This window comes from Pagrus major, chromosome 17, assembly GCF_040436345.1.
Source record: "Pagrus major chromosome 17, Pma_NU_1.0".
In the NCBI taxonomy this organism is placed as follows: Eukaryota; Metazoa; Chordata; class Actinopteri; order Spariformes; family Sparidae; genus Pagrus; species Pagrus major.
Window position 1 is genome coordinate 24,515,181 of NC_133231.1, and position 17,018 is coordinate 24,532,198.

The 17,018-nt window shown below is 43.2% G+C and overlaps 1 protein-coding gene across 1 annotated transcript in view; it reads right to left on the reverse strand.

Annotated features, from left to right (window-relative positions):
- Positions 1-6,666, reverse strand: part of iglon5 (IgLON family member 5) — a 108,037-nt gene extending 101,371 nt beyond the window's left edge. Inside the window, exon 1 of the mRNA XM_073485764.1 lies at positions 6,606-6,666. Coding sequence (XP_073341865.1) covers positions 6,606-6,666 — 61 coding nt within the window. The remainder of the gene's footprint in view (positions 1-6,605) is intronic.
- Between the last annotated feature and the right edge of the window lie 10,352 nt (positions 6,667-17,018).

Below are 17,018 nucleotides of genomic sequence, written 5' to 3' on the forward strand. Positions count from 1 at the left end.
CCGGACCGACACAGGTCTTTAAGCTGGGACTGGGACATGGGGAGGACGAGAGGCGGTTGTAACGAAGCGAATTACTACAGTAATTAAACACAGTATAACTACCTGTCCCGAGCTGAAAGCGGTCCCAGTTCCTTTCCATTACACTGAACTCCATATATTATAACTGTAATTATAATTGCAAACAAGCCTCGCTGTAATCATTATTTATGACACTGACACTATGTGTAATTGCCAAAGCCCCCGAACCAATATGTGAGGCCCAGTGAAGTGTTTATCAAAACCGACAGGAGAAATCTCAAGGGCGGCGAGGTGGTTCTGCACCCGCCTCTCGTCCGCAGCAACACCGTGGCTAACCATCCTCAAAGGAGCTGAACCCGTGACCTCTCAGTCACCGCTCTGGCCAGATAGCCGCTAATGCTACGAGACGCAGAGTTCAGCCTCAGCCCGGTGGGTCGAAGGGTCACCAGCTCAGGGGTTATTCATCTCTGTCTAGACTGTAATTGGAAATGCTGCAAAACCCACATAGCGAGGGCATGATAATGAATGCAACTCAACATTCCTCCCAGTTCTGGTCATTTTGTATTGTCACTGATATCTTCCACCCCTTAAATAAAAAAGAGTCTGAGCTGTCTCCTTTAGGGCGGAGGTAAAGACTCCCCAGAGCCAGGTGCAATAGATTCAAACGTATCTTTTTAGTGTGTGCAATAAGGTCGTTTAATTCACAACCTTTGTAGCTGCCAAAAAGATAGTCCCTGTCTTATTGTCCTGTTGTCTTATTGGGTTTTTTTTTTTTACTTGTTCTTACTTACTGGTCTTAGTTGTTTTTATTTACTCTTACAAATTGATTTTTACATACTGTTTTTACAGTCACTTGGTCTTACCTGCCAATGTATAGGTTTAAAAAAGACAGGAGGTCTTTTTTTCGCTGTGGGGTACTTAGTTCTTCCAGTGAAACAACGGGCATCACAAAAAACGTGGTATTTCACCTGGATATGGATGGGTATGAATTTGCAGGACGCAGCAGTGTGCGCTTCTGTGACCGTTTCAGCCCGTGCTCTGAGTGCACGTTGTTTTCCTATAATTTGTGTGTTTGGCCTCACAATGTGAATCCTATGTGCAGTGATAGTCTGACTGGTAACACCATTTGAGTGGTTATTTCAGAGATTTTCTGCCAGAAAGCTTTTAAGAAGTAGGTGATATGTTATAAAGATGGACAAAGGCTGAATACTTATGATAAAGAAGATAAAAACGGGTCTTGTAGAGGACTTTGACACGAGCAAGTGGAGTTTGTGTCCTGCACAAGGTCGTTTATTTGTAGACTTAGTGAATGCGAAAATCTTCTTTTAAATTTTCAGTTGCAGTTCACAATCAGAATTCCTTTATTAGTCCCGCAAACGGGGAAAGTTGTGCGTCACAGCAGCCAAAGGACAGTAATATTACAATAAACAATAATAATAGTAAAAAATAAATAATATAATAAAAAGGTAAGAAATAGAAATAGACTCTTATATACATAATATGTACAAATATAAACAGTGTAACTTGTTGGTTAGGTTTAGGCAGCACATCTAATTATTTAAATGCAGGCGACAAAACTACTTGGTTAGGTTTAGGGAACAAAACTATTTTGTTAGGTTAAGGCAACAAATGTATGTAGTTAGGTTGAGGCTACATAGTTGCTTGGTTAGGTTCAGGTGTCAAAACTACTTGGTCAGGTTCAGATGACAAAAGTAGTTCACTAGGCTTATTTAAAGAAATTCCTTGTGTGGGTTAAAATAAGTCAGCATTCACTTTTGGTTTAACACAGGACACAAACAGTCTGTATGACGCAGGACGTGAGGTGCCACCCCCAGATGTAAATATGCGTTTTTATGGAGTGAAACAAGAGCTAATGTTAGGTTAGCTGCCTGCGCAGAGAGCAGCTGCGCACACACCCCTTCAATTGGGTTGTGGGTTGCCAGGTTGCAGTGACAGGTGGTTTGAATTTGTGCGTAGTTTTTTACGGATTATGTGTGTAGATCGTGTTTCATAGAAAATCTGTCAAGTTGTAAGAGTAACATCAGAAAAAACTACAAAAATAATGGATCCCTGTATGATGATTCATAGCAAAGTTTGAGCACCAGGCAAATTATGTTTGCCAGGAGAGACAAAAAAATAAATAAATAAAAAGACAGGGCTTAGAAATGGCCCTGAAATATTGGATAAATATGTGTTGTGTGTTCTTCCTTCAAAATCATATTTCACTGACAGATGAGTGTGCTGTAGTGTGTCTGTTTTTGCCATTCTGCAGGCAACATTTTTCCCATGTGAGACAATAACACTGAACTGAACCGGTTGTATTTTACCTTCATTGATGTGGATCCTTAACACCTTGAAATCCAATAAAAATACTGTCAGTGGTTGCTAGGCATGACATGATTCTTTGCAGTGTATTCAGAAGGTTTAAGTCATGGTACAATAGCTGTTTCATTTCTAAAGGGATTCTCCAAAATCATCAGTGGGTGGTATTTGACTCCATTCAATAACTTCTGGTACATTTTTCAAAATGTTTCCACTGCGATAATATTAGAAAATCTCAAGATTGTTCTCACTCTCTGATGCCTTTAACCATGACATGAATTCCTAACATTGCTGCACCCAACAACACTGGAGTACATACAAGAATCAGTCAAAATGAAAACATGTTATTGGTGGGAATCTCTAGGCATCTCATTATTCGATTAAGATTCAGAGGGTCAACATGTGACTGTTAAAATCAAATGAATTTACTTCCGTTGTCTTTGCCCACGCTTGGTCATCCTCACCGAAACTCAAGTAGAAGCCTAGCTTAGAGCGTAAACACCAGCTGGTCACAGTCTGGTCTCAGAAAAATGTTACAGGTGATCATCATGTTGAGAATCGGGTTTGAAATGTCTGATTATGGACTCGTCTGCATCAAACATAATCTTTCGAGAATTGCAAAGCGTCTTAGAATTGATTTTTTCCCCCACCCCTAAAACACGTATCACAACTCACACCGTTCTTTATTCTCCGAGCGTTCTGTCATTAACAGGGTGGCGACCTGCCAATCCTCAACCATTCCTAAAAAAAAAAAAATCACTTTTTATTCTTCGCCAAACTCAACTATTCATTTTCATTTCATTTGTCTCTGCCAGGTCAAAACACAGCTGGAGAGGAGATAGTTGTTACAGTACCATCTGGTCTCCACAATGTGTAAGGAATAGATTCAGTGGAAGATGTTGGAGCTGCAGCACCATAGGCCACCACAGAGCAGCTCGAGAAACTGTAAAGTGAAGCCCGAGGGAGAAACATTCAACCCACAGAGCCACTTCAGGCTGGTTAAACCTCCAACCCATGTCCCCGAGGCTCTTGAGACCAAATCCAGGCCCTCTCACTCAAACACTCGCAGATAAATAAAACCTGCCAAAATGGCAGAGCATTTCTAAGCCAAACATGGAGAACAACAGCACACAGAAACCATGGATTTCAAAGGGAGGGAGAAAAAGCAGAAGCCCCTCCAGAATAGGAGCGCAAGGCATCTGTTGATGCTGGCACCTCCTTTCCCCTCATCTCCAAGCCAAGACTGGTGATCCAGTCGAGTGTGTGTGTTTGTGCGTTTGTGTATGTGTATGTGTGAGAGGGCAGGGATGTTGGGTGGCTACGTGCTAACATGTGCAATGCGCATTGACCCCACTTGGCCCCCATATGTTGCAGAGACAAGAAGGATGGCAAGCTACAAAGCGACCCCACCTGTTTTCACCTGTGTTCCCGCCCCGTACACTTCCTCTTACCAGAACCTCCATCACAGCAGCGGGCATTGGTGAAAGGACCCATCTGTTGGACCAACTGAACATTGCTGGCGTATATGTAAAGCTTACAGCATGCTGCGAAAATGGGATTCACTGCAATAATTGCATTTCTGGATATCTGCATGATGGAAATTTGTGTCTTTAACATCTGAATGAAGTATTAAAACAATATCTTTTGATGTATAACCTTAAACGTCCTCTGCTGTGACCTAATGTACCACCGTAAGCAGAAGCAATTTCTCTTGTCATCTTCACTTTTCACTGAATCAATGACGGCATTATTCTCATTATCAGATCTTGCGTGTTTCTGTCATAACAGAAATCCTTTGAGCGCAGGGTAAATTGTTTAATTTCGTGCGGAGGTGTGTGTGTGTGTGTGCGTGTGTGCACGGATACATTCGCAGCCTTAATGTTCCATCATCGGGAAATCAGCACAGTCTCACAGTCTCATAGATGAAACAGGTTTTGATTAATTGCAGACAGCTTGCGTGCCAGAAATATGTAGATGTTTTACTGTATGTGTCTGTAGGCGCTTGGCCACGCTTCTTCCTGGAGTTATGGTTCTCAGACATTTTAAGTGGAAGAAAAAAGAGGAGAATAACTGAGGAAGGAGAAGGCATGATGGCAAGCCAGGAGCTGGCCATCTCACCCATGGAGTGGTTTGTGCATTCACACGCTAGGCCAGTAGGAAACCTTTGAATAGCCTAATTGTGTTTTGCGGCACAGAAAAAGGCCCTTTTTCAACCTGGCAGACGTGGCACTGAGCAGGTCTGAAACACATTTTACTATCTGTTTCTGAGGGTGTTACAGATAAAACAGCACCCTCTCTTAATAAATATTTGTCAGGCATAATGTGAAGTGGCTAAATGAGTGATTATCTGTGTCAAGAGGAAGAAATGTCTTCCGATGAATAAAATACTGTCAGCCATTCGGAGGAATCTGTCTTAAACACCATTAACCTGGCAATAATAAGTCACGCGCAATCTGCACAGTTGTGGTGAAGCGTTTAGGCAAACACACACCACACAGGCCCGGCTCTAAGGGGCACGGATAAAAAGGATTATTCCACCGCTGCATGATTTATCAAGCGGCGGACGGTGCCCTTTTAACAGTCATGTTCTTCCTTTATAATGCATGCTCCTCTACCTTTAAAGACGGACGTGTTGTGGACCTACAGCAACTCGGAGCAGCAGGCGGGACTCCACTCCGAGATGAAAACTGATTCACATGCGCTGCAATGTGCACAGCTCGCATCAATATCCAATCATTCCACAACTGTGGCTTACATGATTGGTCACACCTTCACATATCCCCCCCCCCTCCCAAAAAAACCCCCCACAGGTTACAAATTCAGAGAGCTTAAAGCTGAAATGAGACTCAGTGTTGGCTGTGGGGTTGGTTTGTGAGGCGCTGAGATCATTGTGTTTGTGTGCCTTGTGTGCGTCCTGCAGGGCTGTCCGTCTGCTCTCTGCCTGGTGTGGAGAAGGGGCTCGCTGTGGCAAGCCAACCATGACCAGCTGGGCTCTCCTGCCCACAAGGAGCTCCGGAGCAGGAGGCTATAGCCCGTCTGCATCTGCAGGCTGTTAACCTCACGTCTTATTGCACTGACACATCAATTATTGTTATTAAGGGCCGGAGTAATTTATTTATATACTGATTTCCCACAGGATGAAGGCTGGACTAATTGAGCCAGGTGTGTGTATCTGTGTGAGTGTGTGTGTGTGTGTGTGTGTTCATGCTAGATTAGATGCTGAGGATGCCGTGCACAACGCAACTAATATATGTTGGGACATCCCATAGCATGGTGAGAATATTAGAGGATGGCATGATGAAAAATGGGTTTTGAACACTCCCTGGTCAGCGTTCCCTGAGGACAACAGCACTGTCTGTGTGTGTTTTTCATAACGAAGCTCTTTAAAATGCCATCTGAAGTTATCTCAGCCGACGAACACTGACTTTTACTGCAGGAATGTTTTTTGTTTTTTTATTAGCAGATGAATGAAGTCTGTCTATTTTGTTGCGCTGTGGTGGGAGGGGGGGAGATGTTTTATGTCAGAGATAAAAGAGGAGATTTTTGACCCCATCAGACCTCCAACTGTCCATCCTTCACCATTTATTTCTCTCTGTCTCGCTCGACCTTGGGTTTGAAGACAGAGAACAAAACACCGGCTTTCTCTCCCGAGTCTCTCTGCATTGCTTCTACCCCTACTTATGTTACCCCCACCACCATTACTACCCCCCCTCCTCCCTCTCTCTCTCTCCCTCTCCCTCTTTTTGCACTGGTGGTGCGTCATGTGCGTGGGATACCAGGCCATTCATGTCACGTAAAGGAATGTTCACAGACGACTGAGGATGAGAGTCTATTTTTTATTTATTTATTTTTTTTCCTCTCCCCCTCATAGTAAACATCTTAACATGCATCACCCGTTGCTTACACTGAACCACGAGGTTGGCTCGGAGATGAACCTGGCGCTGCGCTCTCACGCACACACAAGGCGCGCACGTACGCACATACAGCCTCTCGCCTCTCTTTTACATTTGTATACATCTCCGTGTGCGCAAATGGAAAAAACTGGAGCGCAGTGGCACAGCATGCAGACACGCGTGATTCACAGGCAGGTAGATCCCTCCCCCCCACACCACCACCACCACCACCACCATACACACACACGCACACGCACACACACACACCTCATCATTAGTATTCACCTCCACGAGCGTTTTTCGGAAAAATGAAAGGCGAAGATAGAAGAGGCGCAGCAGCACATATCGCCAAAGTAGCTCGTAAGAACTTACCTTTCGACAGCAGCACCAGGATCAAACCAGCAAACGCGTTCCGCAAGAGGGGGCAGCCCATGATGGAGTTCTGATTGATTTTCTGCTTGTTTTTGCAGCCAAACGCCTCGGTATTCCTCCTGTACGGCAGCGTGGCGGGGGATCTGTGTGTATAAAAAAAACCCCGACCTGGTGAATGAATGTCAACAGCAATAGTCCAACGCTTCTACATGTGACTGGACGAAAACATCAGTCTTGTCCACTTGACTTTTCCTTGTGATGTCGTGGAGAGAGCGAGGGAGAGAGGGAGAGAGAGAGAGAGAGACGGAGAGGGCTGTTTGTCTTCTCCTGTGCAGAAGAATCTCTCAACCAGAAAAATATCAGAGCAGAAGAAGAAAAAAAAAACCAACAAATATCCCAGACTTAGTTTGGCTCTCAGCGCCTTGAAGGACAGAGGGAATATTTTAGCAAATGCATGGGAAGAAAAAGGCAAAATTCAAACTGCCCACTGACTTGACGTGAATCTTTTTCTATTTTTTTTTTCTTGTCAGAGAACAGGATGGAGTCTGTGCGTCCTGAGCCGGTCGCAAGTCGCCACTTGAGCCTTAATTAGCCTGCTCCCGTGTGTCTCTGTTGGTATGCAGCGCGTCTCGTCGCTCCGCACTCAGCGCGTCGCAGGGAGCAGCACTGAATGCGAGGCGCACAAGAAAGAGCATGATTGACAGTTCAAGGAGAGCCCCTTTCCCAATCGCCGGCCCCAAGGAAGGAGGCGGGATTTACGATTGCACCGATGTCCCGCTCGGAGAGGCCGGCCGAGGAGCCGCGCCGGCCAATCGCAGGCGCGCACTGGGCGGGCGGAGCGCGAGGCGAAGCGCGGCGCGGTGATAATGCAATGTGATTTATAGCCGGTTCGGTGTTGCTGCAGTACTCAGAGAAAACAGTCCACAGGGGGACAGGCAGGCATGATAACTACAGGGACAGAGGTGGGGGGAGCAGGGGGGGCAGGTGGAGCCATATGCGCCGAGTTTTTAGCGAAGGTGGCTGTTAAGTGAACGAAGTGCTGCTGATGAGCAGATGTTACTCAACTGCTGGAAATGAATATTGTCAGACTACAAGAGGAGAAGCTGTAAAGACTGTGAGACAATAGCCCACATGTTTCTATACAGGTGCTTAAAAAATTAGTATATCATGCAAAAGTTCTTTTTTTCCCATAACTTGATTCAAAAAGTGGAACTTTCTCATTATTCTAGATTCATCAAGCCTTTTTTTTGTTTTAAATTTGAGGATGACGGCTCACAGCTCATGAAAATCAAAAATCCAGTATCTCAAAATGTTAGAATATCACATAAGACCAATCAATAAAAGGATTTATAATACAGAGATGTCGACCTTGTGAAAAGTATGTTCATTTATGCGCTCAATGCTTGGTCAGGGCTGCTATTGAACGAATCCCTGCATCAGTGCGGTGGAGGCGATCTGCACTGTGGCACTGCTCAGGTGTTATGGAAGCCCAGGTTGCTTTGATAGCGGCCTTCAGCTCGTCTGTGTTGTTGGGTCTGGTGTCTCTCTTCTTCATCTTGACAATACCCCGTAGATTCTCTATGGGGTTCAGGTCAGGCGAGTTGGCTGGCCAGTCAAGCTGCCACGGTCAGCAAACCAGTTACTAGTAGTTTTGGCACTGTGGGCAGATGCCAAGCCCTGCTGGGAAAGGAAATCAGCATCTCCATACTGTATGGAGATGCTGATTTCCTTTTCCAGCAGGAGTAGTAACTGGTTTGCTGACCATGGTATTACTGTGCTTTTTTATTTTTTATTCGTCTTATGTAATATTCTAATATTTTGAGATACTGGATTTTATGAATTTCATGAGCTGTAATCATCAAAATTAAAACTAAAAAAAGGCTTGAAATATTTCACTTTTTGAACTTTTCCACGATATTCAAATTTTTTTGAGATGCACTTGTAAGTTGTGGTTAGACTGGGTCAACTGAGTAGAGAGCTGATTCTGACAGCACTGCAGAAAAGGCACCATCTGACTGAGTCACAGCGCTGACATAATGGCAGGCAACATAAACCCCATGTAGGAAGACACTTTATATTTATGCAGAAGTGTTAATGAGCCATTTATAAACATGTTACTCTCTTAGTGGTACTGAAAGTGTGAGAGGCAGTTGCCTGTAGCGAGGATCTCATTTTCTTTAAAAGGCCATTCACATGGTGAGCTAATCATCTTGTATGAAAGACGCTTGAGACAGACACCAGCTACTAAACAGGAGGCTGCAAAACTCCCAGAAAACTCAATTGTAAAATTTACGCTCGCTTCCCGAACATTTGTCAGTTCATTACAGTCATGTTGCATCACATCAGCGGACTTTCCTGGTCAAAAACACAACATAGAGCTCATAAACTGACCCCTGGGTGCATTTTTTGCTATATTTACATTACGCCTGAGACGATTATTCCACATTAGCTGATGTATTGTTTTATTTTTGACGATAACACTTGTTTCTTTAGTCCCCGAATAGCCAATTAATGCTTTATTACTGCTGAGTGCATAAGTAACAAAGCGCCGCTTGCTGATTTATGGTATTCGGACAGAATTACAATAAATACAGTTGGGGATTAACTGACTGGCATATCTGCCTCAGATGAAAGATGGAGTAAGATGAACGGGCAAGCTCTAAGACAGCCTAGGACTGATTAATGAGTCACATAATCAAAGCCCAGCATTGGTTACTTACAGTGTGTCATTTGCTTGTAAATACTTTATTATTCACTATCAATTACACGTGACACAGTGGAATGAATCAGGAGCCACTCAGGTTTGTAATGGTGCTGTGCTACTTTATGACTTTTAGCTAAGTGATGCAAAATTAATGATTTATGATTAATGGATATTGCAGAAAGATGGGATGAAGAATTCATGAAATGAACATTTGAAATGTAGTCAGTTACTGAATACAAATTATATGGCAATTACCTAAAGTTGAGTTCAACAGCTATTTGTTTACTGGTTTAAACACCTGGTTTAAACTAGAATGTGACCAATCGGCGACATCGGTGCAATCTCATCGAGATCCGTGCATTATTCACTGAGAAATTACCAAAAACGTTGATAATCTCACAATGTTAAACTTGCATTAGACAACTATTTTGCTTCTACTTATCATTCTGATGTAAATACTGATTGCACAGTGTAATGCCTGTGGAAAAATGACGCCACCTATAAATCCTCCCAAAAAGGAAGGATGAATTACAGGACAAAGGAAGCGAGTCTGCAACCAAAACAGGAAGAAGCATCGTTTTCCCCGGTCACAATCCACAGGTAACAGTGGAACTACTGGAATAACTGTGGAAACTCTACACTGCAAAAGAAAGAGAGCCCTGCTGATGGAGGAAGCAAAGAAGGTGAAGAGGGAGAGTGATAGAGGTAAAGAAGCATGAACAGACGGGCATTCACTCAATGGACAGCGCTCTGGTGTTGTGTCAAGTCTGTTCGCCCGCCGATAGGTGTTCGCCCTGGTCAGCGCAACTCATGGTGGTTGGCTGCTGCTGATGGTTCAAAACCCACATTCTCTCTGTTAGATTCATGCAGTTGTTTTTTTGCCTTGAACAGTAGCCAGGCTGCTAATCATAGCCATGTTGCTGGTAACCCTGTGTTAACAACAGCGGCGCCAACAGTGATACCACAGGGAAATGCTAGGAGGGGGGACATGTTTTATGCTTTAAGAAAATAACAAAATAATTCCTGGATCTGCATCAAAAGTGAATGGGGTCTATTCTGGGCCAAGACCCATCCTCCATCCAAGTTTTGTCGAGTAGTTCAGTAGTTTTTGTGTAATCCTGCTGACAAACCAACCAACCAATGAACGGATGAAAACAAATTACCCGTCCAAAATCAGTACTTCAGGTGTACTGTCGGATGCTTTTTTAAAAAGAATTGCCCAAATTTAAAGACCTAATAAAGAATATAGTCTCGTAATCCTTGACGATGTGTCTTTAATCTGATTACACATTTTTTCAAATGCAATCTGGATCTATTATAGTTACTTACGTTTTGTAATCTGATTATGTAATCCCATTTACGTGTAGACCTGATCTGTAACTACAACACTCTGGCAGCAAAGACGCATACACAAACAGTGAGAACGACAACATACATTAAATTGAATAAAGAGACTAGATGAAATGTTTGTCCCGAGGGAAACCCCAATTCAACATGGCTTATACCTCCTTAACTATATGCAGTTGTTTGTACAAAACAATTAGGCCTAGCACAGTATGGTACGCTGTTCCCCTAATCACCATGTCCTCCTCCTCCTCTTCGTTTGGACATACAGTGTTTGCACTGAAATGCCGCGGGACAGTTATGTTACAGCTCCCACATTAGCATAGAAACATTTTCTCTGCATGACACCAAAAACTCTGATCCAAACAAAACATATTGTATATGCAGTTGCAAAGCCTCATTAATTGTACCCATGATTGCAATCAGGAATTCAGCTGGATTTCTGTGTACGCATGGATGTTATTTATAGACCTGCCACGAGTTGCAGTTTGTTTGTACTCTCTTTTCCCAAGTTATTCAATAAAAGTAGAAACACCTGTGAAAATGTTGACATAAATTTGCATTTTGACTCAAAGCCAATTACCTTCAGACCTCGTCAGCTCCCATCATACTGCGTGACATCCTGAGCGCCGTGGAAGAGGCGCGCTGAGACAGACAAAAAGGACTTACATGCATCAGCGCGAGGACATGGTGCTGCGTTTACACACATGCAACACTAACTGTAGACATGTTACTGCAGTAGGATTGGCTTCCCCACCTTAAAGGTCAGACTGCCTTGCTTGAGCCTGATCGGCTGCCAATGGACAACAGGTGTAGCTCATTTATGCTCCTTTATGGGTTTATGCAGGAGGCAAACCCTTAGGGCTGTAAAGATACCGCCCCACATCTGTGTTCTGGTATTCTTTTCAGCTGCTTTTTGTTCTATGCATTGCATCACACATTTGGCTTAGAATGACTGATAATTTTGGCCAGATTTTTCACTTGACTGCCAGCACACTCCCTTGATTGCGTGTGACTTACTTGCATGATCTAATACCATCCTTGTAAAGTCATAGCTATGCAACTAAGGAAACATGGGAGAAATTATCATTTGGCCCCGAGAGTGTAGTCACCGAGACCGACCCGAACTCGACAGGCATTCTGTTTTGTACATCCGAACCCGACTAGAGCTGGACGTAGTTAATGTAAGTACTGAGTTGTAGTTAATATAATGTAGTTGTGACCACGGTTACAGTTTACCTGTTTACCCTGATTTAGATAAACCAACCATCGTGGTTTATTTGGCGTTGTTGTGAAGAACGAACTTGAAAGAACCACAACAACTGACGTGAATGAACCCGACCTGAACCCAGACAACATTTCAACATTTTTGCCCGTCAGGGTCGGGTTGGGTATCCTTGCTCGATTCTCCACGGGCGAGAGTCCTGTACTTAACCCAACAGCTCGCTCCGAATGCAGACTTTGTCCCTTTTTGGTTAGCTGCAATAATCATTCGACCCTGGAGCAACATTAACTATGATGTTCCAGGAAAAACACCGACACATGTCGCAAAGGTATGAAATCATAACGAGATTGTTAGTTGCAATGATGGTCTTGCAAAAAACAAAATATGATGTTCTCGGGACAACACGAACACAGTGATATCATATAAATCGACCTACCTCATTTTGTGTTTGCTAGTAAAATAAAAGAAACACAAGTTGTTGTTTTTGTTTTGCAGTACTGATTGCTGTTTTGCCTAGATTTTATCATTAAGTATGTTATATTTGGTCTAGTTTGTAAGAGGGATTTTTTATTTTCCAATAGTAGTGGAGCGTGTCTCAATTTCCCATCTACTGACACTAATACTGTTTTCTACCTTCTAGGCCAGAACCCGATGCAGGGGGGTCATGTACCTGTTCAAGCTGGGGCCTAATCCGCAAAGTAACTACTCCTTCTATCGGACGCCTTGTTTGCACCTTGCGTGAAGTTCATCACCTTTTTTCCATTCGCTGGTAGTGGGTCTTCACCAAAATGACCCGCTTGGTAGACAGCGAGCTGACCCTTGCCGAGTAGTTCTTATCTTGCCGCTTATCAGAGCCCCTCTTTTATTTCTGGCTGTTGCTCATCCTGACAGTGTTTTAAGGGGTTTTTACATCATCAATTTAATTGTTTTAGATATGTTGCCATTTGCGTTTTTAGTGTATTAAATAAACATAATTGTTTTACGCTTCATTATGTTTTGGTTTAATCAGAATCCCCTGGTCACATTACTTACAGTGGTTCTCTACTTTAGGTGAGATAGAGAAGCTCTGGGTGCGAAGGATAGACTGCCTATAAAGAATGCAAAAGTTAAACCTAATAAGCAGGAATGGAGAAAAGCCAGTTCCTATCTCTTATTATCACTGACTGCTCATAAACTGCAGTTTATTTTCATATCGGCTGTCAGGTCTGGTGCAACGTTTTCAAAACTTTCATTGATTCAGCGTGTTAATTTCATTTTTTGATCTAAAAGCATTATTGTCTCAGTGTGATTTCGTCCCTGAGGGCAACACTGCCAAGAAGAACATAACAGATCGTATTAGTCCTGCATCAATGTGCAGAACTAATACGTAGCGATGAACTGTTCTTCAGGGCTCCTGGAGATTTGGAGGGCCCGTAGAGACTCACGAAGTCGACTGATAGTGGACCCACATGTTTAACGTTACAAATGAGTGTGTATATGCTCACTCAGTATTTTCAAATGTTGGCTGAAGGCAAAGTTATCAAAAGGCAAGTGGATACAAGTAGGCTTTATACAGGGGGGAATGTTTAAATAGGATGTAATGTAATGGACAAGGCAGCTTTTTAAGTTGGCTAAAAGAAAATGGTACAATAATATACTTTAAGATGAGCAGGGGAGAAATTCGCTTCCAGCTTTTTTCAGAGCTTCTCTCAGGCCCTCTTATTCACAGAAGAGCAGGAGACTTTTTTTCTGAAGACGAAAGACCTCATCTGCTTTGACGGTAACACTAATTAGAGCAGTCATCTCAGAGCTCTGACCTTTTGTAGATTTTCTGTCTTTACCTTCAGTCTCTAATTTCTTCGAAAGTGTAGGTTCTTATAGCTGCAACAACCAGTTATTGTGACTAATGTTTGACTTAATAATCCCAATCATTTCTGCAAAAATGTTCCACTCTCATTATCTCTGTTTTTCATGACTTTGGTGAGTGACCATTTTCCTGTAGGCAGACTTGTACTGAGCTAACAGGCTTCATGGCGCTGTCATTGCAAAATAGACTGATTGTTGAATTCCTCTGGCTTCCCCGGGTACGAAGTGAAACCTTCGAGTCACAGTGATCAGGGTTGTTTGATGTATGATGGGGTCATGATGCATACTAAAGCGTGATTGACTGGCCACAATGCCACCGAGTGCATCATTACTCATCAGGGGGAAGAACAGAGAGGTTAGTGTGATGGATTGTAACTTAACCGTACTTTGCAGGCAGCTATTTTAAGCTCTGCAAGATGCATTGTGTGCATATGTTTGTCTGTATAGGGTTATAATATAATGTGCAGGACAGCAGGTTCTAACTCCCAAAGCATCAGTGGCCCTACATTTCAGTCCCCACCTATTAGGGTAGAATAAAGACGTGAAAAGTCAGCCAGGGGATGGTTGGATGGGTTTTACACTGGACTGGACAGAGGTTTACATCCCGAAAAGTGATTCGATTTTGATTTATGTCATGTAAGTAAATTAACGTGCGTAAAGGATGTAACATGTTACATAAGTGGCGTACTTTCATCACTTAATGTTACGTGACATAAGGTACAGCACTTACCTAACTTATGTTGAATAATAAGTTAGAAGACTGAACGTAAATTATTTTAACCAGAAGCATGATCTTTTCCAAAATCTAAGTAGTTTTGGTGCCTAAAACTAACCAAGTAGTTTTGGTGCCTAAAACTAACCAAGTAGTTTCGGTGCCTAAAACTAACCAAGTAGTTTCGGTGCCTAAAACTAACCAAGTAGTTTTGGTGCCTAAACCTAACCAAGTAGTTTTGGTGCCTAAACCTAACCAAGTAGTTTTAGTGCCTAAAACTAACCAAATAGTTTTGGTGCCTAAAACTAACCAAATAGTTTTGGTGCCTAAAACTAACCAAGTAGTTTTGGTGCCTAAACCTAACCAAGTAGTTTTGGTGCCTAAACTGAAACAAGTAGTTTTGGTGCCTAAAACTAACCAAGTAGTTTTGATGCCTAAACCTAACCAAGTAGTTGTTGTGCTAAACCTAACCAAGTAGTTTTGGTGCCTAAACCAAAAAGGGTAGTTTTGGTGCCTAAACCTAACCAAGCAGTTCTGGTGCCTAAACCTAACCAAAGCACGACCTTTTGACAATGTTAATAACTGTCCAAAAATTGTAATATTTCATAATATGTGAACTGTTTGTCAACAAGCTTTATTTTGAAAGTGTAAGAGGCTGTTGCATATTCCATATTATTGCTAACGTTACCATGGAGCTCTTCACATGCAAAACAGAAACTAGAGGGGCAGCACGCCACAGTTTGAAGCACAAGGCCACTGACAAAAGCTGCTGCATTTGACGAGCTGGGAGTGAGAACGTGTTGTGCAGGAAGGGGAGGCTATACTCCTGAGCCTATGACCTATTACCCATGTGAGAGTCACTGAGACACCCAGAGTGCGTGGGCTGGATGACAGTAATTTCACACTCAATTAATAGAGTATAAAGCAGAGCCGTACTATAATGTCAGATGTTGGCACCTTGACTGTAAGGACAAACACAGAAGGACACCTCGCCGGGCTTGTTTGAAGAGCGGGACAGTTTATGCAAACATGTCTGATTTGGAGTGCGTCTGGCTGAGGGAACCTGTCCCTGAAGTGTCTGCTGTAGAGCTACCAGTTGGACTGAGACACCCCACCAGCCTGTTTAGTATGGTAATGTATGGAGATGCGGGCGCGGGCACGGGCACTTTTTTCCCTCTTTCCCCTTGCTCCGTCTTTAAGCCCCCCACATTAATTGGCATGGCAGAGGCGGCATCACTTGGTTGTAATCACTGTCCCTTGGAGAATCCCACTGAGAAGGATTGAAGGAGAGAGGGACGAAGGGAGAAGCAAGTGCCTTTTGGTCTCGAAAGGCTTGAGTTATGTTATCCCAAGAGGTGCAAGGAAGCAGAAAGACAGGTAGGGGAAAAGCAAGACAGGAAGGTATGGAGGGAGAAGAAAGGGAGAAGCTTGAAAGGAAATTGTGATGTGAGATCCCTTGTTCCCGGAGAAATGGAGGAGTACAGATGGACAGAGAGGAATTGGATGGGAAATTCATGTAGGGGATTATGGATGGAGATTGATAGTTGGATCGTTGGGGAAAAAGGGCAGGGGGATGGGGATAAGGATGTTTGATCGACATGAAGAAGATGAAGAGGAAACAGAAGGGAATGCTGGGTCAGAAGAAGATGACAGAGGTCAGTTGACATTAGAGCTCCACTTGTTGTAATTTCATTGGTTTTCATCCTCTGTAAACTTTCCAAACTGAGAGAAAAAGTCAGGAAGGAGCAAGCCTCACATTTCTAATTCAGGAAAATTGATTTATCAACCATAACCTATTAATTTGGTTCATTTCCACCGCTGTTACAGCCCTTGCTGTTATCGCCTCACAAGTTGATGTTGTTACATCCACTTTAAGCACACAATTGTTTTCACCGCTGATTGCTGCTGCCGCAACACGCCACGCTTGTAAAGTACCTTGAAATTGGGGAACTGCATCTGAATCTGAAGAGGGGGATGACAACGAGGGCCTGCAAAGAGATGGAGAAAATGGAGAGAAGTTGAAGAGAAGGGAGAGAAGAGAAAGTCAAATATAGAAATAAATGAAGGTTTCTCCCTTTTGAGGGTCGAAATGTAAATGTTGTACTCCATCTTGGTCGAGGCTGCTAATTGCTTTAACCAAAGAGTGAGTCTGTGGGTAAGTGTATGCAGCCGCATATACACGGATGTGTTTCCCCATAGGCGGAAAATGATGGATAGTAAATGAATGATGAAACACAGAGCGGAGAGAGTCACCTTTTAAGAAGGGAATGGAGCCTGAGCGCGTCAGAGAGTGCGGCCTTGAAGCCAGATCAAAGCCACGAGCCGAGCTGTAATAGATGATGGAATTTAATCATGTCTGCTGCCTAATGCTCTCTCTCTCTCTCCCTCTCTCTCTCTCTCTCTCCCCCCCTCTGTTTTATGGCTTTCAAAATGCTACTACGATTTTCCGTTCATTTTTAATTCGCCACTCCATCAAATTTCTCCATCACTGCAACACTCTGCACGACTTTCCAGATGCAAGTCACTGACGTGGGCTATTGAAATACAATGACACGAGAAAACATCAGTGTAATTACTTTATTA